At 55.6% G+C, this 23391-nt stretch overlaps 2 protein-coding genes across 2 annotated transcripts in view; one reads left to right on the top strand and one right to left on the bottom strand.

The window, feature by feature from the left end:
* Positions 1-19840, top strand: part of MYO7A (myosin VIIA) — a 52611-nt gene extending 32771 nt beyond the window's left edge. Inside the window, exons 28-45 of the mRNA XM_028116010.2 lie at positions 372-542; positions 2517-2634; positions 3438-3564; positions 4690-4859; positions 5835-6025; positions 6682-6806; positions 7471-7628; positions 8600-8753; positions 9930-10085; positions 10529-10634; positions 11768-11881; positions 12947-13034; positions 13212-13318; positions 15693-15878; positions 16329-16445; positions 17513-17596; positions 18529-18648; positions 19239-19840. Coding sequence (XP_027971811.2) covers positions 372-542; positions 2517-2634; positions 3438-3564; positions 4690-4859; positions 5835-6025; positions 6682-6806; positions 7471-7628; positions 8600-8753; positions 9930-10085; positions 10529-10634; positions 11768-11881; positions 12947-13034; positions 13212-13318; positions 15693-15878; positions 16329-16445; positions 17513-17596; positions 18529-18648; positions 19239-19328 — 2382 coding nt within the window. The 3' untranslated portion in view covers positions 19329-19840. The remainder of the gene's footprint in view (positions 1-371; positions 543-2516; positions 2635-3437; positions 3565-4689; positions 4860-5834; positions 6026-6681; positions 6807-7470; positions 7629-8599; positions 8754-9929; positions 10086-10528; positions 10635-11767; positions 11882-12946; positions 13035-13211; positions 13319-15692; positions 15879-16328; positions 16446-17512; positions 17597-18528; positions 18649-19238) is intronic.
* Positions 19841-21551: 1711 nt separating this feature from the next.
* Positions 21552-23391, bottom strand: part of GDPD4 (glycerophosphodiester phosphodiesterase domain containing 4) — a 138717-nt gene continuing 136877 nt past the window's right edge. Inside the window, 2 exon segments of the mRNA XM_088017510.1 lie at positions 21552-21710; positions 21712-21911. Coding sequence (XP_087873636.1) covers positions 21552-21710; positions 21712-21911 — 359 coding nt within the window.

The following is a 23391-nucleotide window of genomic DNA, read 5'->3' on the forward strand; positions in this document are numbered from 1 at the left end:
CTCCCTCTGACGGTGCCAACGGGACCCAGGTCCCCTCTTCCCCAGGGCAGTCTGTCAGCCCCAGTCGCTGGCTCACGGGCTGGGAATGTGGTGGTGGACCCATCACCGATGGGCTGGTCGGCCTCTCTGGGTCACCTTGTGCGCCTCTGTGCTGGTGCTGAGGGCACCCAGGAGAAGGCAGGGGTGTGGCCCTGCCCTTGCGGAGCTCAGGGTTCCACCAAGCAGACGAGAACTTCTGGGGAATCAGTGAGAGCAGCTTCCCAAACCCTGGGGTCGACAGCTGCAGGAGGCAGGGCCCTGGGGGCTTCACTGGTCTGGAAGGGCTTCCCAGAGGGTGTGTGAACAGCACCCCCCTCTCCCTCCCCGCCTAGGAAGATGACCTGGCCGAGCTGGCCTCCCAGCAGTACTTTGTGGACTATGGCTCCGAGATGATCCTGGAGCGCCTCCTAAACCTCGTGCCCACCTATATCCCTGACCGCGAGATCACGCCCCTGAAGACGCTTGAGAAGTGGGCCCAGCTGGCCATTGCTGCCCACAAGAAGGTAGGAGGGCAGGGCGGGGTCTTAGAGGAGGGGCTCATGAGCCTCATGAGAGAAACCATGGGTCCAAGGGCATTGGCTGCCACAGCCCCGGTGAGCCCCAGGCTGCTGTGTACCACCCCAGGCAGAGAAGGGGCAAATGCCCAGTCCCCATCATCTGGCTCTCTAGCAAGCCGCAGCAGCTTGCTAGAGCCGTGACTCAGGAGTGTTGGTGCGTGCTGGGAGAGCTTCCAGGAAGCACATCCTCCTTTCTGCCTAAAAGAGCTCCAGCCCAACTTCCTGCTTGGGGAACTTTAGGTACAGACCCCTCGACCCCATTGCTTGAGGCCCCAGGCTCATAACCAGCCCTGAGTGGCTCTCTTCCAAGCTAAGCGGCCTGCCCAAGTACTAGAGGAGGGGTGGCCTGGCTGCTGGACCCACGGGCCTCCCCACCTCCTGGCCCTGGTTGTGTAAGACCAGAGTCATCTTTGCACACAAGTTCCTGGGGGCTCTGCAGACCAGCAGTCTTTCAGCTTTCTATACCACACGCCCTCTTCCCTAACCCAGGGGCCCCGTGTACCTCTCCCACCCAACTCTTTGCCTTCCCTGGTGAGCTGCCCACAAGCCTCCCCCCCCACCCCCGTCTCGGAACCTGCCCTGCACCCTCTCTACATCTAGGCCTGGCTCCCCCGCCAGGCCCTCTCCTCCCCTCCAGCCCCCTGCAGAAGCAATGCATGTTTTCCCTCCACCCCTCTGTCTCTCTGTCCAGGCAACCTCTTGCCCCTCGCCTCTCCCACCCTGTCAGCTGCCGAAGCCCATCCATTCCACCTCCCAAATAGCTTCCATCCCTCTGAGTCCCCCCTCCCCCCACCCTAGGGCCTCCTCAGTGTTCACTGCCGTCATGCACTTGGCACGTTCTGGGCTGGCTGCCCTCGTTCATTAATTGGTTCTGCTTGGGGTGCTTGCCATGTGTCGGGCACTGCACCAGGCCCTGGGCACACAGCCATGAAGAGGACAGGAGGTCTCTGCCCCTCACAGCCCACAGCCGAGCTTGCTGTGTCTCTCCCTTGGACCAGAGCCTGTTGGCCTGTGTGCCCCATATCCCAGAGCCAGTCTTCCCGTAGAGCGTACAACTGTGAATTAGCATGGTTTTTAGGGTCCGAGGGGTAAAAACATTTTATCTGGGAACAGTTTCAAACTTAGGGAGAAGTTGCAAGTTCAAAAGCCTGGAACGGTATACCCCTCCACTTCACCCAGACTCACTAGTTGTCCTGTGCTGCATTTGCTCGACGATCCTCTCTCTCCCGCGTCCGTCTCTTCTGACCCCTGTCCCCTCCTGGGAGCGTCCTCCTTCCAGCCCTCTCAGCACATGGCATGCGCGTGCGTCTTTGCCCATGTCGGTGTCCAGAGATGACAAATACCATGAGTTCAATTTGATACGTCCAGTTCTACTCGAACCCCATCAACTTGTTAATAGGCCTCTGAGGGCTATTTTTAGGTAATCAAATGCCAGGGCTTTCCTGCCAGCAGCACTGCATCAGCCCCTGGCTACTCCAGCCCTCCCCAGCTCCTCCCTCCTGGGTTCGGTGTCAGCTTCTGCTAACAGCCCAGCCTAACAGTGGCTGCCTTGTCCACGCTTCCGTGTGACCTGGCTCTTACGTGCCCGCTCCCCACCCCTCTTCCCGGTGTGGCACACACACCCCTGCTTAGCCACACACGTGCCCCTACCCCGGATGCCTCCTGTTCACCCATGACTTCGGGCCTTGCATGCATGCTGGCCAGAATCGTGGGCTTTTCTGTCGCAGCTGAACTGGGAGCTCCCTGCAGGTGGGACCTATGGAGTGATGGGGGTGGCTGTGGGCTGATGGGGTGTGACCAGGCCACGGTGCCCAGGAGGGCACCTTAGTTCCAGGGCGTTCCTGGCTTGGGGGGCACAGACATTGGGTTTCCGGACAGAGCTCTTGTGATATCTATTTCCCCCTGTCTATCCTCCTCCAGGGGATTTATGCCCAGAGGAGAACTGATGCCCAGAAGGTCAAAGAGGATGTGGTCAATTATGCCCGCTTCAAGTGGCCCTTGCTCTTCTCCAGGTTTTACGAAGCCTACAAATTTTCAGGTACCCCCTCAGCCCTCCTGCCTCCCCGTGCTCTCCCACCCTGCACTCTATGGCTCCAGCCCACCGCAGAAAAAAGGGATGGCCTGAGCCAGACTCCGCAGTGAGCCTACCTCCTGCCTGCGGGCTTGCTTGCTCGTGCCAGGTCAGTGAGCAGGCAAGCAGCCCTTGCTCTTCTCCAGGTTTTACGAAGCCTACAAATTTTCAGGTACCCCCTCAGCCCTCCTGCCTGCCCCCAGCCCAGGCACTCAGCAACACTCTGGGTTAGACAACGAAACGCCTGCTAAGATAACTAAGCACCTGCTATGTGCAGAAGCAGGCGGCCCAGAGGAAAGGCTGGGCTGACTCTGAAGCAGAGCATGGATATAACGGACACAAACCCTCACGGGCCGTTGGCTCCGCCATCCTCGGGTCCGAATGACCGGGCATCTGCTCCATGCTAGGCCCTGTGCTGGTGCCGGGCTTCACAGAATCACCAGATATCTAGCTGGAGGGGACCTTGGGGCTCAGTCGACCCCTTCCATTAGCCCACTTCACTCCAGGGCAGGGTGGTGTCCAGAGCTGCACAAAGACCAGAGGCAGGGCTAGGACTCCAACCAAGTTTCCCAATTTCAGTGCTCTCTTCCCACTGCACTTCTGAGCTTTGACTGGTAGGGGGGTTGCACTCTGTGAGGCTCAGTTTTCCCATCCGTAAAATGGATATCCGTATACTCCCCCTTGCTACCTCCCTGGCGGGCATGAGGACCGGGAAGGGCTGGGCTGTGAGTGGGGCCGCTTCCCTCTCACTGCCTTGGTCTCTTCTCCAGGCCCCAGCCTCCCCAAGAATGACGTTATTGTGGCGGTCAACTGGACAGGGGTCTACTTTGTGGATGAGCAGGAGCAGGTACTCCTGGAGCTGTCCTTCCCCGAGATCATGGCCGTGTCCAGCAGTAGGTTAGTGCAACCCCTCCCGCGCTACCCTTCAGTGCAGAGCAGGGAGTTGGCCAGCGCTGCACAAAGCCCAGCGGCAGGGGTGTGTCAAGCCCAGTGTTCTGACTCAGCACTGTCTGAAGTAAGGAGGGGCAGATGGAGACACAGACAGATGGGAAAGGAGAGGGCTCCTGGGGGTCTTTGACAGGGAGTCGCTGCCTCATAGAGGACGTCACTGAGGTGCAGAGACATTCAGTCACCTGTCCTGGTGCCATGTGCTTGAGCAGTTTGTGCCGCACTGTGCGGACCTCTCAGGTGCCTCCCCCCAGATCGGGGCCGAGGGGCCTTTATGGGGCATTAATGGCGTGCACAGGTGGGTGTGGGTGGCTAGGAGGACTGGGGGCTGTCAAGTGTGTACAAAGAGGGCCTGGCCTGGGATTCAGGGGCCCGGGTGGGACTCATGTCCATGTCCTCGTCCCTGAAACTGAGCTGTTAATACTTGCCTTCGGTAACAGTGGTGAGGGATCAATGTCACAATCAGTGGGAGAACTCTGGAAACTGAAAGGTGCAGGCGCACTTAGAGCAGTGCTGAGGGGGCGCTCCTGGAATAGCCTGGTGTTCCCAGCAGGCCCTCCCCTGATCCCAGGCTTATGGCAGTGTCCCTGGGCAGCATCTGCTGTGGGCTGGGGCCGGGCATGTCCAGCTCTGACCAGGCATGTGCTAGGCACAGGGATGCGGGGTGATAAGATAGGCCTTGCCTTCCTGCAGCTTCCTTCAGTTGAGAGAGGAGATAGACATTGAACAGTCTATTTTAAAGCAAGGACCAGGGTGATGTGGGCTGTGGGAGGGCAAGGAGGACTTCCTGAAGGAAGCAATATCTAGGCTGAGATCTAAAGGGTGAGTAGGAATTAGATAGCCAAAGGGAACTAGGCTGGGCTCTTGTAGGCCTCGCCCCGGACCATGTGTGACTTTGGCAGGGCCATGTCTCACCCGGGCTGGGCCGGGTCTGACTGGGCTGGCCTTGGTCTCCTTCAGGGAGTGCCGTGTCTTGCTCTCGCTGGGCTGCTCTGATCTGGGCTGTGCTGCGCCTCACTCGGGCTGGGCAGGACTGACCCCGGCTGGGCCCTGTTCTCCGTGTTGGTCCTGCAGGGGAGCAAAACTGGTAGCCCCCAGCTTCACACTGGCTACCATCAAAGGGGATGAGTACACCTTCACCTCCAGCAATGCTGAGGACATCCGTGACCTAGTGGTCACCTTCCTGGAAGGGCTCCGGAAGAGGTCTAAGTATGTGGTGGCCCTGCAGGACAACCCCAACCCTGGTGAGTGGCTCCTGGCAGAGGCTGCCAGGCACCGGGGCTCAGGGGCATCAGGCAGATCACACATCTTGGCCTTGGCCTGGCATTCAAGACCGCCAGCACCTCTTAGCACCCTTCCCTAGATACCCTCGGCTCCGCCGGGACCAAAAGCCAAAATCCACACCTTCCCTCTGTGCCCCATGGGGACTCTTCCTTTCCTGCTCCTTCCACACTCACCACCTGTCACCTTCTCCAGTGACATCAGGGGTTCCTCCTCAGTAGTCTCCAAATACCTACCGCCTTCACATGATGACAGCGGTTAACAGCTACCCTGACTGAGCACGCCGCAGGCCTCCGAGGCTCTGGGCAGAGCGTGGAAAGGACAGAGATAAAATGGACCCTGGCGCTCCTCTCAGCGGGGAGAGGGGCTGGAAGCAGACAGTGAGAGTCCCTGTGACAGTGCAGTGACCAGGGAAGCCCAGAGCCTCTGGGAGTCTGGACGGGAGGCCCCCATGCAGCCTGGGGTTCAGGGAGGAGGTAGGTGTGGGCAGAGTGTTTGAGGCAGAGAGGAGAGCACAAACCCAGTACAGAGGCTGGAGAAAACAGGCATGTCTGGGAACTGCAGATAGTGTGGTTTGGCTGGAATGGGTGAGGAAAGGGAGGAAGGGCGAGAGGCAAAGGGGAGGAAGTCAGGAAACTCAGCCCACAACGGCCCTGTGAGCATGTTGAGGAGGGTGGACTTTCTCCCCAGGGCAGTGGGGAGCCATGGAAGGCTTGTGAGCAGGGGAATTGCCCGCTCCAATGGCCATGTCTGTGTGAAGGGTTGTGGCAAGGTGGAGGCAGGGTGACCAGTGAGCAGACATGAGAGGGACAGGGCCTCAGTTATTCACTGGGGAGGAACAGCTTATAGGTCATCAACCCAAATAAAGATGTTCCAATCCAGCCTCTCTCTCTCTCTCTCTCCGCCCCCATGTGGCCCTGCTCACCTCTGCCGCCCAGCGGGAGAGGAGTCAGGTTTCCTCAGCTTTGCCAAGGGAGACCTCATCATCCTGGACCATGACACAGGAGAGCAGGTCATGAACTCAGGCTGGGCCAACGGCATCAATGAGAGGACCAAGCAGCGTGGGGACTTCCCCACCGACTGCGTGTATGTCATGCCCACTGTCACCATGCCACCGCGGGAGATTGTGGTATGTGGCTTGGGCGTGGCACATGGATGGGAGTCTCCTCTGGGCCTCTCCTGGTCTTCTTCCCATATCTGTAAAATGGTGTGAGGAATTATAACAGATTCATGGTCTGCAGTTCCTGTGAAGATGATCTGGGGGTCATACAGGACCACAGACTTCAAGTGGGGAAGCTGTCAAACCTGTGCTGGGTGGCAAGTGGCCTAGAAACTGCATCAGATGAGGATCTGCCCGGGCCTCACCCCAGGTGGGGCGAGGGATGCGAGGAGGGTGGGGAAGGGAAGCATCACCTCACACTGCCTGCGAGCAGAGCTTGGAAGGGAGGCCGTGGTTCTTCTGGATCACAGGATCACAGTCCTGAAGACTCAGAGCCTGGCTTTCCAGACAGTTGCCGAGCTAGACTCTGTTGACTGGGCAGTTCTCACACCACATCCCCCTGCTCCATCCAGGCTTTCTGACTGACCCAACCTGGTTCAGACACAGGGTATTAAAGAAATGATCCTGAGTCCACCATGACGGAGGCAGCAGTGAGCTCAGAGGGCTCCCAGGGTCAGAATAGGGTGAGGGTCAACCCCAGTCCAGAAGGCTCTGGGTTTTACCATGTTGATCCTGGGGGCCCCAGGTAAAGAGCTGACCTCAGCACCCTGTCTCTTGGTCTCTAGGCCCTGGTCACCATGACCCCTGACCAGAGACAGGATGTTATCCGCCTCTTGCAGCTGCGGACAGCGGAGCCTGAGGTGCGCGCCAAGCCCTATACGCTGGAGGAATTTTCCTACGACTATTTCAGGTGATGGAGAAAGGGTAGAGGGAGACCAGGAGAGTGAGTTATAGGCTTCTGCTGCTCTAGTCAGTGCGGTGGGGTTGCCTTGGGATGCTCCTATCTGGGGGCAGGGACTGTCAGAGGGAGCGGGAGGGCAGTTTCTGTCTACTGCGATGACCCTTCTTGTGTCATTTTATTCTTCCTTCATTTAAGATACCGTGACTGTGGCCACCCCAGGTGGGGTCCTGGGCACTCACAACTCATGCCTGTGCCTGCCTCACCAACTCACAGTTCCGGTGGGGAGCTAGGCACAAAACTGGGCAGCTGTGATTGTGTGTGCCCAGCATTATGACGGGGATGCTGGGGGGTGGGGGTAGAGAGAGGGGACAGGCTTCCTGGAGGAGGTGGTATCTGAGCCGAGCTGTACAGGGGGTGACCTGGGTGGAGGAGTACTGCAGGCAGCACATGCCAAGGCCAGAGCGGGGAAAGCAGAGAGGGACAGAGGGGAGGAGGCCGTGGAGGCGGGCAGGGCTGGTTTTCTAGCTGAGAATAGTAGGGTCCAGGGAGGGCTGGTGACTCATCCCAGGTCACTCAGTGCAACAGGGAAGAACGGGGCCTTCAGCCTCCATGCACAGGTAGGAGAGGGGCAGGTCTTACAACCTGGGGGTCAGTGCCGACTGTGTCGTGTCAGGCCCCCACCCAAGCACACGCTGAGCCGGGTGATGGTATCCAAGGCCCGTGGCAAGGACCGGCTGTGGAGCCACACACGGGAGCCACTCAAGCAGGCACTGCTCAAGAAGATCCTGGGCAGCGAGGAGCTCTCTCAGGAGGCCTGCATGGCCTTCATTGATATCCACACCTGTGGGGGTGGGCACCAGGGAAGGGCAGGGCAGGGGCCCCAAGGAGGGGGACCCCAGGGGAGGGGGGGCACTGGGCCCCTGCCTCTAGGGTTTTCATCCAGATACCTCCTTCCTTCTGAGGGGCCTGGTTGGGTCCTGGGCAGTGTGGAGGGATGCGGATCCATTTGCCTGGCACGTTACAGTGGCGGCTTACCCTTACAGGGGCAGCCTAATCCATGTCTCCTCTGATCCCGTCCTTCGGTTCACAGATGTGTACTGTGTCATGTGCTAGGCCGGGCATGGAGACATAGCTGTGACCAGACCCAGTCCCTGGCCTCATGGTGCTTACAGCCAAAAAGGGCAGACATGCTGATCGGGACAGTGCTGTGATGGGGCAGAACTGACGTGGGCTTGGAGGAGGGCAGGATGGCCTTCCTGGAAGAAGGGGTATCTAGGCTGAGACCTGAAGACTGAGCAGGCCCTAGTCAGTCAAAGGAGAGATGAGTGGGGAGTGTTCCAGACAGAATGAGCGTGCCCAAAAGCCCTGAATCACAGAATGATTCAGCACAGGTGGAGGGCAGAGGTCTAGAAGGAAATCTGAAGATGTGGGCTGACTAAGGAAGGGTTCCCAAGTCCCGTTAACAAGCTTGGACTGCATCCCAAGGCCACGAGGAGCCGCTAAGCGGTGGGGTGGCACAGTCAGATTTGTGATTTGGAACATCCGTCCTGGTTGCTGTGAGGACTTTGGATGTGGGGTGGGACCACGGGTGAGGAGGTAGCCAGAGGAGCTGAGGAGAGGGTGGGCAGTCGGCATGGAGAGTTGGGTGGCAGGAAGGCAACAGGAGGTCGGACCTTTCCTGAGTGAGTAGTCTGAGGCCCAGAGCCACACAGTTGGTTAGGGGCAGACCCCGTTAGAGAGAGTGGCCTCCTGGCTCAGTGTTCACCCCATTGGTCACAAGGCCTTCCTTGACGGTTCCCCACCCATGCTCAAGTACATGGGCGACTACCCATCCAGGCGGACGCGCTCGGTCAATGAGCTCACTGACCAGATCTTTGAGGGTGCCCTAAAGGCCGAGCCTCTCAAGGATGAGGTGTATGTGCAGATCCTGAAGCAGCTGACCGACAACCACATCAGGTGGGTGGGAGTGGTAGGCGGGTGAAGGGCAGCCTCCCCCACTAGTGCTCACAGCTACCCACCATGACAGGGAGCTCCCTCCCTCCCGAGGCAGGTAGCAGTCCTTCCGCACTCAGGACAGGGAGCTCAGGCCCCCTCATGGACCACCTCTGCCTCAAGGCCCAAGGGAGTCTGGTTAAGAACCAAGAGGTGGTGGCTGCGCCCTCTGAATCTGTCCTCCTCCAAGTTTAACTGCACACGCTCCTCCTAAACTTCCTGCAACTCACTGCCCCAACCTCCTCTAGACACCCCTCGCCAGCCCAGACTCCACTGTCTACCTACAGGTTCCACCCATGAGCCAATGTGCTTGCCGCTGGCGCAGGCTGCGCTCTGCGGGCCAGCAGTTGGAAGCTCTGGCTGAACCCTCCCGGGCTGAAGGTGTTGAGTCCCAGAGCATGTCACTTTCTCCCTGCTCAGCCGGACCGCGGCAGGAACTGGAAGTCAGGCCCATGCTAAGTCTTAGGGCCTGAGGGAAGCCCCACCCTCTCCCCTTACACCCAGATCCCCAACTCCCTCCTCAGCATTGCCATTTTCTGCACCTCTTACAAAATCCACCTTCGAACAGTACATCAGATCGCTTCTTGCTGCCAAACCTTTATACATGCTATGCCCACAGCCAGCATTTATCTCCTTTTTTGCATCAGAATTTGCCCCAGCCTTTAAAACCGAGATCAAATGCCACCTCCTTCTAGAAGCCCTCGATGGTTCTCTCCTATCAGGCCCAAGGAGCTCAGAGTGGTGCCTGAGGGAGCCCAGGGGCTCTTCTAACTCTGTACTATTCAAAGAATAGATGAGTTAAAGAGCTTCCGCCAGAACACAAATCACACACTGCTTCCTTCATAGGAAAGTCTTGCCAAGAAACAGAATCTTAGTTGAACCAAGAGTGCTTGGTTGACACAGCTGACCTTCAGTCTGGCACGAGCACCTGACCTCCATGTCGCCGGGGACGGTGTGGCCCAGTGCGGGTCGGCCGGCCACACTCTGAGTAGTACTACCTGGGGTGGCTGTCAGGGAGGTGGGTCACGGCAGGCACGTGCTGCCACACGGTGAGGAGCCGAGGGACGTGCGGCCCCTTGGGGTCCTCAGGCCCACGGCTGGCCCGTGTACCCCTGCTGGAGCCCGCGCCTCTTCCGGCAGGTATAGCGAGGAGCGGGGCTGGGAGCTGCTCTGGCTGTGCACGGGCCTCTTCCCGCCCAGCAACATCCTCCTGCCGCACGTGCAGCGCTTCGTGCAGTCGCGCAAGCACTGCCCGCTCGCCCTCGACTGCCTGCAGCGCCTCCAGAAAGCCCTGAGGTGCGGCGGCCCCCGAAGAGCAGAGGCAGCGGGCCAAGAGCTCGGGGCAGGAGTGGGGAGGTGTTCCCAGCGACGCCGGGCTTGTGGGTGTCCCTTGGGGATGAGGTGGGACGTGTCCCTGGGGTACCGCAGCTGCCAGCCAGCCCCAGGTCGCAGCACGCAGGGCCCATTCAGGAGGGCAGCTGCATGCCTTGCGGCCTCCTGTTCTGCAAAAGCCCACTTCCTCCTCCGCCTCAGCCCTAGGTGCGGGGTTCTCTTCTCTTGTCCTTCTACAGTTGAGGAACTGGAGGCTCTGAGAGGTTAAGTGACTGTCACCTGGTAGGAAGTGGTGGACAGGAATTAGAACTGGGGTCTGGCTCCAAAGTTCCCTCTGTTCCCTGCTCCCCATGGCCCCACAAACCCACTGGCTCCTGACTGCCCCTCACCCGTCTCCTGGTTTTCAGAAATGGGTCCCGGAAGTACCCCCCACACCTGGTGGAGGTGGAGGCCATCCAGCACAAAACCACCCAGATTTTCCACAAGGTCTACTTTCCTGATGACACCGATGAGGTGAGGGCTGCTGGCTTCCTGGTCACTGGATGCTCCTGAAGGACCGGGCTCCCTGAGGACACAGGGAGCAGTCCTGGTGCCTCTCCCCTGCCATCCCCACATTTGCGCCCACCCTCCTGCTCCTCAGTGGAGTCAGGGCTCAGCTGAGAGGCTAGAGACTCTCTGGGTCAGGAGACCTGGCGTTCCCGGGCCGACCTCCTGTTGTCTCCAGCAGCTTCCTTGGGAAGATCGTTCTTCCCTCTCTGAGGAGGCTCTGGCTCGGAGAAAAGTTCTCCCTCCCTCTGAGCTGAGCTCTGTGCTGGTGCCACCTCTGTACCTGGGCACAGGCCCGCCTGCCCCTATCCCACTCCCCCGCCCAAGCCTTTCCCTATTGCCCTGAGCCCACTTTCCTGCAGGCCCCTTCGTTCCTCCCCACCTGACCTGGTTGTGGGTCTCCTTGTCCAAAGGTCTTGCTTGTCTTCTCGTCACGCCCATTAGGCCAGGCTTCTTCTTGACTGCCGCTCCCTGCTCCATCTCAGCACAGGGGCTCATTCAGATAAATGAGTCCAGCACTGAAAACTTTTAGTTTGAAAAGCAGTTTTAAAAACTTGTCTAGAGACTAGAGACTCAGAAATGCCATAATAGGATTCCAGTGACAATGACAAGAAACGAACACATCCTTTCCTGTCTCTCCAGTGAAAGGTTACATGAAGCAGTGCCCCCACCTCCACCCCAGGCTGCTTCCCCTCTCTCTTTTTTCTTCCCCTTTTCTGGAATTTGCTTTCTTCTTCCTCCAGCCTCTCCTCCCATTCACGCTGCCCATCTGCGCTCCCTGGGCCTCTCATCTCCCATGCTTGTATAGCCAGGCCCAGAACCCTGGAAGCAGAGGCCAAGTCTGCCTGGAGGGTGGGGAGGACATGATCTGGGAAAACCCAGACAGAAGTTGACTTTTTCCTTTTCTTAAATGCCATGCCCAGCTCTAGACCCACGGGGAAACCCCTCCCTTGGAGGGTGCCCTCAATGGGAGAGGAGGGGAGGGGAGGGGGCGGGAAGGGGCTCAATTTAGTTGCAGGCACAGACAGAGGGATGCAAGAAGCCCCAGCAGAGGCCTTGCTAGAGCCAAAGTAACCACCCCTGATCCCGACACTCCCCAGGCCTTTGAGGTGGAGTCCAGCACTAAGGCCAAAGACTTCTGCCAGAACATCGCAGCCCGGCTGCTCCTCAAGTCCTCAGAGGGATTCAGCCTCTTTGTCAAAATTGCAGACAAGGTGGGTCGTGGGTCATTGGCTTCCTATCACACCACTGTTGGTCTGTCTGTTGGAACATTTGCTTGGGCCGTAGGAGCTCGTGGGGCAGCAGGGAGGGGAGAGAGAATGAGGGAGCAAGAGAGGGGAGGAGAGAGTTGTGCTTGCATGTGGCGTCTGACTGTGTCCCTCTCCTTCATACGTCCCTGCAAGGGCCCCCTTACTTGTAGCAGCTTTCCCTTAATCTTTCTCCTCTGACACAGAGCAGAGCATGGCCTCAAACCTCTTGAGAGCCATGTGGTACTTAATGATCTGGATACACCAAGCTCAGGACTCTGCCACAACACACGTGTACTTTCCATATTTGATTTGACCGGTCACTCAGCTGCCATGCTGAGACCAATTACCTTTGAAATAACCCTTGAAATGAGGGTGATTAGCCCCACCTAACAGATCACAAAACCTGGGCTCAGAAAGGTTAAGTAACTCATCCAAAGTCACACAGCAAGGACGCAGATCCAAGTAGGTCTGGCTCCAAGGCACAGGCCCCTGCCACCATGCCATACTGCTCTCCCCCACTTCTGTGTCTGTAGAGGTCAAGGGCCCAGCTTTAGAGCCTCTTCCTGTGGGAAGGCTTCCCTGACCCCGTCAGGTAGATTAGGTGCTCACTCACAGTTCCCCGTGCATCCATGTCTGTCTCCTCATTTCACAACTGTCCCTGTGCCAGACACTGGGAACCAGAGGTGATCTCAGTGAGGTCCTGGACCCAGAGGAGCTTGGAGCCTGTGGGAGGAGCAGGTCATGGATGTTGGAGAATGTCCACGGGGGGACTGGGCCTCATTCTTGGCTTTCTCCCCAGGGTCTAGGGAGGTGTGCAGGTGGTCTTTGCTGAATGACAAATGGAATGACTGTCACTCTGGGCAGGAAGTAGGCTGTATTCTGGAGACATTCAACAGGCACAGTCAGGGCAGGGTGGGACACCCCTTCTGGCTGCAAGAAAGGGCCACCAGGAGGGCCTTGAGTGAGAAAGTGAGAGAACTCGCTATTGCTGGAACTAAAATGAGTGGACTACAATGTGCGTGTCCCTAGGTCATTAGTGTCCCCGAGAATGACTTCTTCTTCGACTTTGTTCGACACCTGACAGACTGGATAAAGAAAGCACGGCCCGTCAAGGATGGTAATGTGAGGCTGGGTCCTGGGATCATGTGAGGCCCGGAGTGGGGCAGGTGCTGGCTCGGGCCATAACTGCGAGGCCCCCCTGGGTCGGACCCGAGCTCAGGCCTCCTCTGGGGGCTGGTGCTGGACAACCCTCTGTGCTGGGCCCTTCTGGGTGACTGACTGCCCTCTGCCGCAGGAATCGTGCCCTCGCTCACCTACCAGGTATTCTTCATGAAGAAGCTGTGGACCACCACAGTGCCCGGGAAGGACCCGATGGCCGATTCCATCTTCCACTATTACCAGGTGAGCTGCCTAGCACCTCTCTGCCGTGGCTGACTCCACGTGCTGCTGGCCCTGCGATACTTTGGGAAAGCAGGAACCTGCTGTCCTTGCCAGGGGAGAGGCCTGTAATGGCAAGGCCTCTGAGAGATTCCTGCTGGGGTCCTGGGGACTGACTGGCTCAGCCTCACACTCTTCTCCTTCCTCAGGGCCTTGTACTTTCTTCTGGGCTCTTAATCCCCACCTGTTCACACCCTTCCCTTGGTGAGGGGCTGTCCTCTGAATCCAGGTTCTGCTGCTCTACCTGGACGTATCCGGGTGTATCCGAGGCCTCAGTGTGAATCTGTAAATGCCTTCCAGCACAAGCATGTGCCTGCGAGAAGCCGGGGCGGGGGGCGGGGGGTGAGGCCCTCATGTTGAACCTCCAGTCTGTGTCTGGCACTTTTCACTCATTTTGCCCTCCCAGCAAACCCCAACACCTAGGCATGCTGTTCCCATTTTATAGAGGGAGAAACTGAGACGCAGAGAGATTAAGTGATGTAATTAAGATGACAGGGTGGGTAGAACCGGGGTTTGATTCCATGTCTTCACAATGGCAGACTCCGCGATCTTTTCTGGGCTAGCCCGTGTACTTTTTCCTGTGGGGCAGATGGCCCAGGATGCTGGGAAGGCTGGGGGAGGCAGAGCTGGTGGCTGCCATGGTAAAGAGAACCCTGGCCTGGGAGTCGGCAGGCCTCATTTATACGTGAGCTCTGCCTCTCCCCATGGTGCCCATGTAGTGAATGGCAACGTGAATGTCAGCTGTCAGTTCCCCCAAGGCAGAAACCCACGTCAGCCTTAACACCTCCCTCTCCCTCCTTGCCCCTGTCCCAAATCATTCACCTGATGACTTCATCTCCCAAATCTCTCTAAAATCCATCCACATCTCTCCATTACCACCTGTAGCCACTCGGGTCAGTCCATCATCTTCTCTCATTTGGATGAAGCTGGTAAACTTTCCCCTGAGCTCCCCTGTCCATTCCCCCTCCCTTTGAACCCATTCTCTACAGGGGGTCATCATGCTTTTGGGACCATGGATTCCCATGGCTTTCAAGGTAGAACCCCAAATACTGCGGCCCTGCATGGGAGTGCCACTAGCTCTTTCTGCTGCCTTGTCTTACACCCAGCACCCCATTGTTCACTTCACCCCAGCTATATTTTTTCAAATTCTCAGGTATGCTAGGGAGCCTTTGTAATATTCTCTCTTTGGGAAGCTCTTCCCTAGGTTCTTTCCTTCACCTACTGAGCTTTTAGATGTTATTTCAATCATCATAAGGGAAGTGTTCCCTGTTCCCAAGACTAGATCAGGTCAACTAGTTATATGCCGCTATAGCACTGGGAACAGTTCCTTCAAAGATCATAATTATACATTGATTTGGGGGGATGGTTGTCTGTTCTTGCCTTGACCACAAGGTCTATGAGAGTAGGGGGGGTATATGTTGTCGCTTAAAGGACCTGGCTCACAGTAGATGCTCAACGAATATGTGTTGGCTTGGTGGATAGGTGAATAGGCAGTGACTCAGAGAATGAATGGGTGGAAGGATGGATGGTGAATGAACTTATGGGTGGCTATTGGTGGGTGGATAGATGGACAAATTGGAAATGGACGTGGGTAGGTAGAACCATCTGGGTGGGTGGGTGGATGGGTATGGATGGGTATGGATGGGTATGGATGGGTATGGATGGGTAGATAGGTGGGTGAGTAGATGAAAAGGTGGATGGATAATAATTGATTCAGGTTTCTAATCTGCAGTGTGTCCTCAGGCCAGCCTCAGTTTCCCTATGCTTCAAAGAGTGGGTAAGACAGTTGTTAGACTGTGGATGGTGTTGGCCCTTTACAGGCTTCATTTTTGCTTTTGGTCCACTCCTCATCCTCAGTTTCTCTGTTTCTGGGTCTGGAAGTTCAAAGTGGGGAAGGGGCTGGTGCTGCTGATGAAGCCAGCCGGTCTCCAGGGAACACAATGGGAGGAGGAGGTCAGCCTGAGAGGCTTTTCTCAAGGAAGGACAGGCTCGGAAGGTTAGGGGTGTGGAACAGTCTCAGGTTCACCAGCCGGTCACTCTTGAGTTTCTCTGTCTTTGAAATGAGGCTGCTCACCTCACCAGATTCTGATGAGGGGAGGAGGAAAGAATATTCATACATGGCTCTGCTTTCCAACTGTAACATGCTGCATCTGTGTGGGCATGATTGCTACTTCCCTGCGCTGTGCCACCTCCCCTGGGGACACAGTGTCAGCCGAGGCTGCAGAAACAGGTAGGCCCAAATGTGGGCTAAGGCAGTAGACCCTGCCTCAGCCTGGTAGGGAAGGAGCCTGCTTCCTTCAGTTCCCTCCGTGCCTACGACCTGCTCTGCCTCTGGTAGGAGTTGCCCAAGTATCTCCGGGGCTACCACAAGTGCACGCGGGAGGAGGTGCTGCAGCTGGGGGCGCTGATCTATAGGGTCAAGTTCGAGGAGGACAAGTCCTACTTCCCCAGTATCCCCAAGCTGCTACGGGAGCTGGTGCCCCAGGACCTCATCCGGCAGATCTCACCTGACGACTGGAAGCGGGTGAGTATGGAGGAGGCAGCAGGACTAGGGACACTGACGAATGGGTCTCCGGGCACCCCACGGGTCAGGGGGAAGGTGCTGGCCAGCAGCCCAGGGAAGTCTCTCTTGTGGCCCCTGTGTATGATGAAGTCCCCCTCCCATTTTCCCTTCCACTTGCTTTAGTATCCAGTCTTCCAGGCAAAGGCCTCACCTGGCTGCTTGGTAGTAATCTGCCCTGCCCTGGTTACCATGGGGACCTGATTTTCCTTGATACTCTTTGGCCTGCTTGCTTAGGGGAGGGTAGGGAGGGGAGGGAGATCAGGATTCCATTACCTGGGATAAGGGGGGGAGCCCTTCAAGGCCTCCAGGACCCCCACCGTACGCCTGGCCCCCCAGGGCCCATGACAGCTGACAGTGCAGGTGGGATAGGAGTGACAGGGGAGAGGCCTCTGACCCACGTCCCCCCGGCAGTCTATCGTCGCCTACTTCAACAAGCATGCAGGGAAGTCCAAGGAGGAAGCCAAGCTAGCCTTCCTAAAGCTCATCTTCAAGTGGCCCACCTTTGGTTCAGCTTTCTTTGAGGTGAAGGTACGTTATGGGTGGCTTTTCAGGAGGAAGGGGTCAAGGAGCGGGGGCAAGAAGGCACAGAAACTCCTCCCCAGGACTGTGGAAAACAGCCCTGGCCTCTGCCACCTGTGCTGGCAAGGGAAAGGAGGGGAGCACCCTCAGCTTTGTACCACCTGGACGTCTCAGGCCTGGGACACAAGGAACCACCATAAGCTCAGCCTGGGAGGGGAGGCAGATATGTCATGAAGAGTGGACTGTGCTGTGTGTGACAAGGGGGAGCCCTCATCAAGGTGGTGGAGCCTCAGAGTCCTACCCAGACTATGGAGGCTGAGGAGGCAACACCTGTGCTTTCCAGGAAGACCCTGGGGGGACTTCCTGGCAGAGGGCCTCGCAGGAGCACAGGAAGTGCAAGTGGTTGAGTATGGTTGGGCGTAGGGTATGAGGTGAGCAGACTGTGGTGAGGCACCTTGGCAAACAGGCAAGGGGGTTGGGTTTCCTCCTGCAGGTGGTGGCGGGCCCTGGAGGGTTCTGAACTGGGCTGAGGGGGCCAGAAATGCGCTCTGACTCAGGGTGGGGGTGGGCCAGAGGGGCAGGAGCAGAGGCAGGAGAACGGTGGACAGGCTGGCAGGAGAACGGTGGGGATCGGTCAGGGCGGCGAGGAGGGGATGGCCTGGCTATGTGCCCTGGATGCAGGCCTTCTGAGAAGTCTGGCTGTGCAAGGAATCTCGAGAGGGAGGCACAGAGGTAAGCTGGAGGCAGGGGTAGAGTTCAGAGAGGGTTTTTAAATATGAAAGACATTTGGGCTGAGAGAGGAGACAGCCCAGACTCCTAGAGAAGCAGGAGAGAAGGGAAGAAACTGCCACCGGGGAGGGTGGGAGATGGGGCCATTTGGGGATCCAGGAAGGGATCTGGGTGGCACTGAGGGCCCAGCAGAGGTGGAAGCCATGAGGTTGTGGCAGGGTCGCCAGCTCTGCTGCACCCCTGGCATGGAGCGGGCAGCAAGAGAAGGCAACTTAATCCTAGCACCCAGCTTTTCCTGCTCTGGGCTCCCCCAGTTAGATCTGATGGTTTCTGGCTCTCTTTGCTAGCAAACTACGGAGCCAAACTTCCCTGAGATCCTCTTAATTGCCATCAATAAGTATGGGGTCAGCCTCATCGATCCCAGAACCAAGGTGAGCAGTGGCAGGGGAGATCAGGGGTGGGGAGGTGGATTTCTCTGTCTGCACCTCTAACAACAATGCCCAGACCCGACCCCCGAAGAGCCCCTGCTGGCCACCATCCTCACGTCATCTGCCTTCTTGGCCACATATCCTGAGAGGTTGTCTGTGTTTGTTTTGTCTACTTCCTTCCCTGCTCCATCAAAATTGCTCTCCTAGAGTTACTAGCCAACACCTTGCTACTAAATCCAATGAACTTGTTAGTACTTGGCCTATGAGCATCACTGGACCCTACCAACCATTTCTTCCTTCAACGGTGCTCTCTGTCCATATTGGTCAGGATGGCAGACTGCATGTTGCGTGGGGGTGTAACTGCTGCTCGTATTCATGGGCCGGAGAAGTCCTCACCAAGGGAACCAGGAAGCACAGTCCTACTACATACCGAGGAGGGGTACAACTGGGCCATTGGCAAAGGGTGCCAATGGCCACCATCTTCCCCTTGTGCTCATGTGCCCCACGTTCCTGGTTCTCCTCTTCTCTCTCTTGGTCATTCTTCTCACATACTTCTTTGGGATTCTTCTGCACCCACACCCATCCTGCTCCCCATCCTTGTCATCTTCTTGTCTTCTTCCTCAGGACCATCTCATTCAGGATCACAGTTGTGGTTTCTTCGGGCCTCTCAAATTTCCAGTTCCAGCCCCACATACCCCACAGCCTCCCAGACTTCCTTGGGTGTCCCACCATCTGGCCCCAAATGAGGCATGGAGGTGGGGACATACCTGCTTCCCCCAGCAGCTCCATGGCAGAGCTGGCTTCTATCTTCTTGCTCCTCGTCTTGTCTGGGGGCCCAAGGCCTTTCCAGTGGGTGGTGTCTGTGGGCTAGAACTGAGGGAAGTGAGGCCAGAGGGTCCAGACTGTGCAGCTTCAAACTTTCTCTGCTTCCCCAGGACATCTTGACCACTCATCCCTTCACCAAGATCTCCAACTGGAGCAGTGGCAACACCTACTTCCACATCACCATTGGGAACCTGGTGCGTGGGAGCAAATTGCTCTGTGAGACATCACTGGTGAGAGCTCTTCTGTCTAGGCCTGGTGGGCTTCCCTGTTTTGCCTGCAGCTCCAGCTATTCTCTCAGTCTCCAGAACAAACACAAGAATGCATGGTTTGGCCTGAAATTGGGATCAAGGGTCAGATTGGGCCAAAGTCAGGTCAATTTGAGGCTCAGCTTAGGTCTGGGAAAGGGGCTTAATTTGGGGCTGAGGAACAGACCCCTCATTTAATAATTATTGTTTGAGTGGACTTTAGTATCTGGGGACTGAGTCTTTAGCCCCTGAGTTCCACAGTGGGCCCATTAGCAATGAGGCCTCTTCGACTGAGCTGGCCTTCAAAGGCATGGCTCAACTGGTAGAGCTTTCAGAGTCACCAGTATATAAGGGACCTACAAGCTAGGGCCTTCACGTGGGGTCATAACAATTTAGAACCTTAGACATTGGCTGGATGAGCCCAACCCTTCAAGTGTACAGCTGGGGAGACTGAGTCCAGGACAGGTTCTCCTTTGTCCAGGGCTCTTCCCTCTGCAGTTTCCTGGGAGGGTTCTGGGTCTGAGTGGGCTGGCCCTGTCACACTTTTTGCTCTATCTTCCTGCTGCTGTTTCCAGGGCTACAAGATGGATGACCTCCTGACTTCCTATATTAGCCAGATGCTCACGGCCATGAGCAAACAGCGGGGCTCCAGGAGTGGCAAGTGAACAGTGAGGGAGGTGGTGCTGGCTCAAGGCCCATCAGCAGGTTGGGGCGGACTTTGCCATCTGGGCAGGGAGGCTGGGCCAGCCAGCCACTGATTATACCAACTTGGCTTCCTGTCCTTCTTCCAGTGAGGCAGACTTGCTGGGATGCAGAACTTCCCTTGGTCCATTCCTGAGGGTTGGTTCTAGTCCTGGCTTGCCGTGGCCTTCCCCGTTGTAAGAGCCTGTGCTCCTTGGATGCCTTTCTTAGCCCAGCCCTACCACGTGACCTCCTTTGACTTTCTGTGCACCACTGCGACAGGGAATCAAGAGTACACTTAGTTCTCCGTCCTGGGATCAACCAAACCAAACCAACCAAGAATATTCTGAAACCTAAGGGACTGGCTTAATTCCTGTAAGTCCAGGATCCTCAGCTGGGATGGGGGAGACAGACCACTTTTACATATTGCAGTGTGAGTGCTGAGCCCCTGTGCAAGTTTCCCCTGATCGCCTCAGGGTATAAAGTATGTGTTTAATCTTTTGGCCCTACAGTGTCTTTGCTGGGGGAAGGCGAGAGAGTGGGGGAGTATGTACGGGACAAAGACAGGGCCCTGTGGGAGTGGCCAGTATAAGTATCTCTTCAGTCTATGTATGCAGGGCTAAGCTGGTCTGGGTTTGGGTGTTGGGGTCCTGAGCCCAAGGTGTGCTTGAAAGGGGCTTAAAGGGACTGGCTGGGACCAGGGCAGGTTGGGGGGAAATATTGGGACAACAGTCTGGGAGGTAGGGACCTAAGTGTGCAGGGGCTGGGGATCTAGAGGAAGAACCAGCTTCTGGGCCCTAACTAGGGCCAGTGGAGCCAGAGTGGCCCTTGTATCCTGTCAGAAACATCTCCTTAGTTCATCAACAGCTCCAAGAAGGATGCTGCCTTGGGTTAAATCCCTATGTCCTGAAAGTGCCTATAAAATGTTACTTTATGGCCAGGATGAAACAACCAAGTTGGGCCATGATCTGGGCAGGTATGGGGGTGGGGGCTTTAGACAGGGGAGGTGTTATGTAGGGTGGGGGCATCCTCCTAGGCTGTGGCTAGAAGTGAGCCTAGAGAAGTGACAGTGGAGAAGCCCCTTGAGGAGGGCATGTTTATGATAAGCCCCCTAGGTCCCCCTAATACTGCAGCAGAGCTGAGTCCTTAAGTGTCTTGGGTCATCTGCATCTGGATGCCCAAACACCCCACAGGGAGTGCTATTCCCCAGCTGCCTGTGTGGGAGGGGTTGCTTGTGAAAATGGGGGACTCAAACCAGATAGCCCTGCTTCCTGGGATGATCATGTGCTGGTCTGAGACAGCTTTGCCCCACCAATGTTTACATGGTTCTGCAGGAAGCCCAGGATCAATCTGAGCCAGAAGGAAGGTGCTGTGATGGTCTACACCATCCCCTACACCATCATATCAATGGAGATACAGAGGCTCAGAGAGGAGTGTGAATAGGTAAAAGTCACACGGAACTCAGTTCACTGCTTCCAACATTTAGCTCTCAGACACAAGGGGCTCCAGAGGCTTGTTCTATGCTCTAGTTCCCTTTCAAGGCCTAGGGCTGGTGGGTGGGCACAGAATTATGCCCATGATCCCATTGCACACTAGATCACAGAGTGTGTGTGAGATGAGATCTTTCCCCCAACTCATACTCTTGCCTATGCCACTTCTCATTTGCTGACTCAGGATGGCATCACTTTTGCACTCATCCCCTAGTCTCTGTCAGCCTGAGTGATCACAGAGGGGTCCAAATAATACATCATTTACCTTCTGGGTTCCTGGGAGGTTGCCTTTATTCCCATGCTGATGTGCACAAAGCCATTCCTTTAGTAGGGAGTACTATGAAGGATTAGGATGAGAGCAGAGAACAACTAGCTCCAACTCCAAGACCACAACTCCCTTGCCCACCCCCTTGAGACACATTCTTTATGGAAAGCGCTAGAGCAGAATGGTCCTCCTGAGAGCCTCAGTGGCCCTTCTGCACTCCTTTCTTGACTACTTCCCACCATCACCACCCTTAGGCACAGAGAAGAAGAGGGAGGAGAAGGCAAGGTATGACTAAATTTTCTCCAAAGACATCCTGTAGGAGAAGGAGGACATGCTAGAGAAGGAATGCACTGTATGTAAAGATTCCTGGCAGGAGGATTTAATGATGGGATTTTCAGGATGGAGGCCTCTTTGGTGGGCACTGTGAATCCCAGGGTTTCGATGGTAGGGGGTCAATGTGATTCAGAGGAGGGGGTCTGTCTGATGACTTCCCTGGGGGAGAATATCGGTGGTTTGATGTTCTTCTTGGGGGACACTGGTGGTTTGACTTTCCCCCTGGGGGACACTGGTGGTTTGACCTTCCCCTTGGGGGACATCGGTGGTTTGACCTTCCCTTTGTGGGGTCACTGGTGGTTTCACATCCTCCTTGGGGGGGTAGTGCTGGTCAGAGGGCCTCGTGCTTGGGGGCTTCTGTGACCCAGAGGGAGTTTGGATATCTGAAAGTTTTGGGAATTTAGGATGGCTGGAAGGTGGCCACAGTCCAGGGGTTTTCCATGACTCAGTTTCTATGTCAGGGCCTGGTTCCTGAATATCTGTAGGGGATAGAAAAGACATAAACACACTCTTTAGTGTCATTTCCCCAATGTGTGTGTGCTGTGTGGTGAACTTATAGTCATCTCTTAAATGTCAGAACCACCTCCACTCCCTCAGGCTCATTCTTCTAAAATCCTCCCCCAAGATTTTGGGCAAACTTATAGGTGGCCCTCCAATTCTGCCTGGGGCAAAAAAAGTCCATTATGCGAGGGTATGGAAGCTCCAAAGGAAGCTCTCCAAAAGTAGCCTTTGCTTAAAGACTATATATTTTACAATAATTGCTTTCAAATCAGTTTATAGAGAAAAAAGAACATGTTTCCCCACTAGAATGTGAGCTTCTTGAGGCCAGGGACCTTTGATTTTCTTGCCACTATATCCCTGGTACCCAGAAAAATGTCACATACTAGGTGATTGATGAATATCTTTTGACTAATTGACTGATGGAAAAACTGGTAATAGACAGCTAGAGAATTCAGACCTACTCTCCTACTCAGAGCAAATTTTTTAAATAGATAAAATACAAAGAAACATAGCAAAATTATTTGAGTTAACAATATAGTGAGGAGTTATGGGGACAAAATCAAGAAGAATGTGAAAATCCAAAAAGGTAAACCCAGACCCAACTATACAGTCTATAAGAAATTCACCTGAGATACAAAGACACAAATAGATTGAAATAAAAGAATGGAAAAATAAAAACCTTATTAACACTACTAAAAAGATGGAGGTGCTATTAATATCACATAAAGTGATTAATATCACATAAAAAATCACACATACTTCAGAGCAAGAATATTACCAGGGATAAGGAAGTTCATTTCCTTATGATAAAGAGGTCATTTCTTCAAGAAGACATAACTCTAAATGTTTACACACCTATTAACAGTGTTTCAAAACACACGAAGCAAAGACAAATAAGACTGCAAAGAGAAATAAATCTACAATTATACTTGATTTCATTACTCCATTCTCAATGACTAATAGGACAACTAGGCAGAAAATCAGTAAGATATAGAACACCTGAAAAACACTACTGGTTCTGGTCCAAGATGGTGATGTTGGAAGACGCTGAACTCACCTCCTCCACAAACACCTATTTATAGAACAATTTCTCCTGACGATGACCTGAGGGCTGATGGCTTCTTCACCATAAAAGAAACCACACAGAGAATGGCAAGAGAGACAGAGACACAGTAAGGAAGGGAACCCCCACACCAACTCTGTGAACTGCCATGGCGGGGGGTGGATAGTACTGAGGGGTTGTGAACAGATTCGTCTGCCCTGACGCACAGAGAAAAAAAGCCTTGGTTTAAAGGGCAACTAGAATATAAAGGAACCAGTCACAGAACCCTGCCAAATAGTGGGGGGAGCTAGCAAGTGCCTTGAGAGTGTGGATGGAAGCAGGGTCTGGGCATCCTAGCTGGCCTACTGTCTCAGTGGGCCCTGGAGCCCTAACCCACACCAGCCTAAGCCATCCCT

This window comes from Eumetopias jubatus, unplaced genomic scaffold, assembly GCF_037043125.1.
Source record: "Eumetopias jubatus isolate StellerSeaLion01/CBP00866 unplaced genomic scaffold, mEumJub1_p1.0 scaffold_13, whole genome shotgun sequence".
NCBI lineage: Eukaryota > Metazoa > Chordata > Mammalia > Carnivora > Otariidae > Eumetopias > Eumetopias jubatus.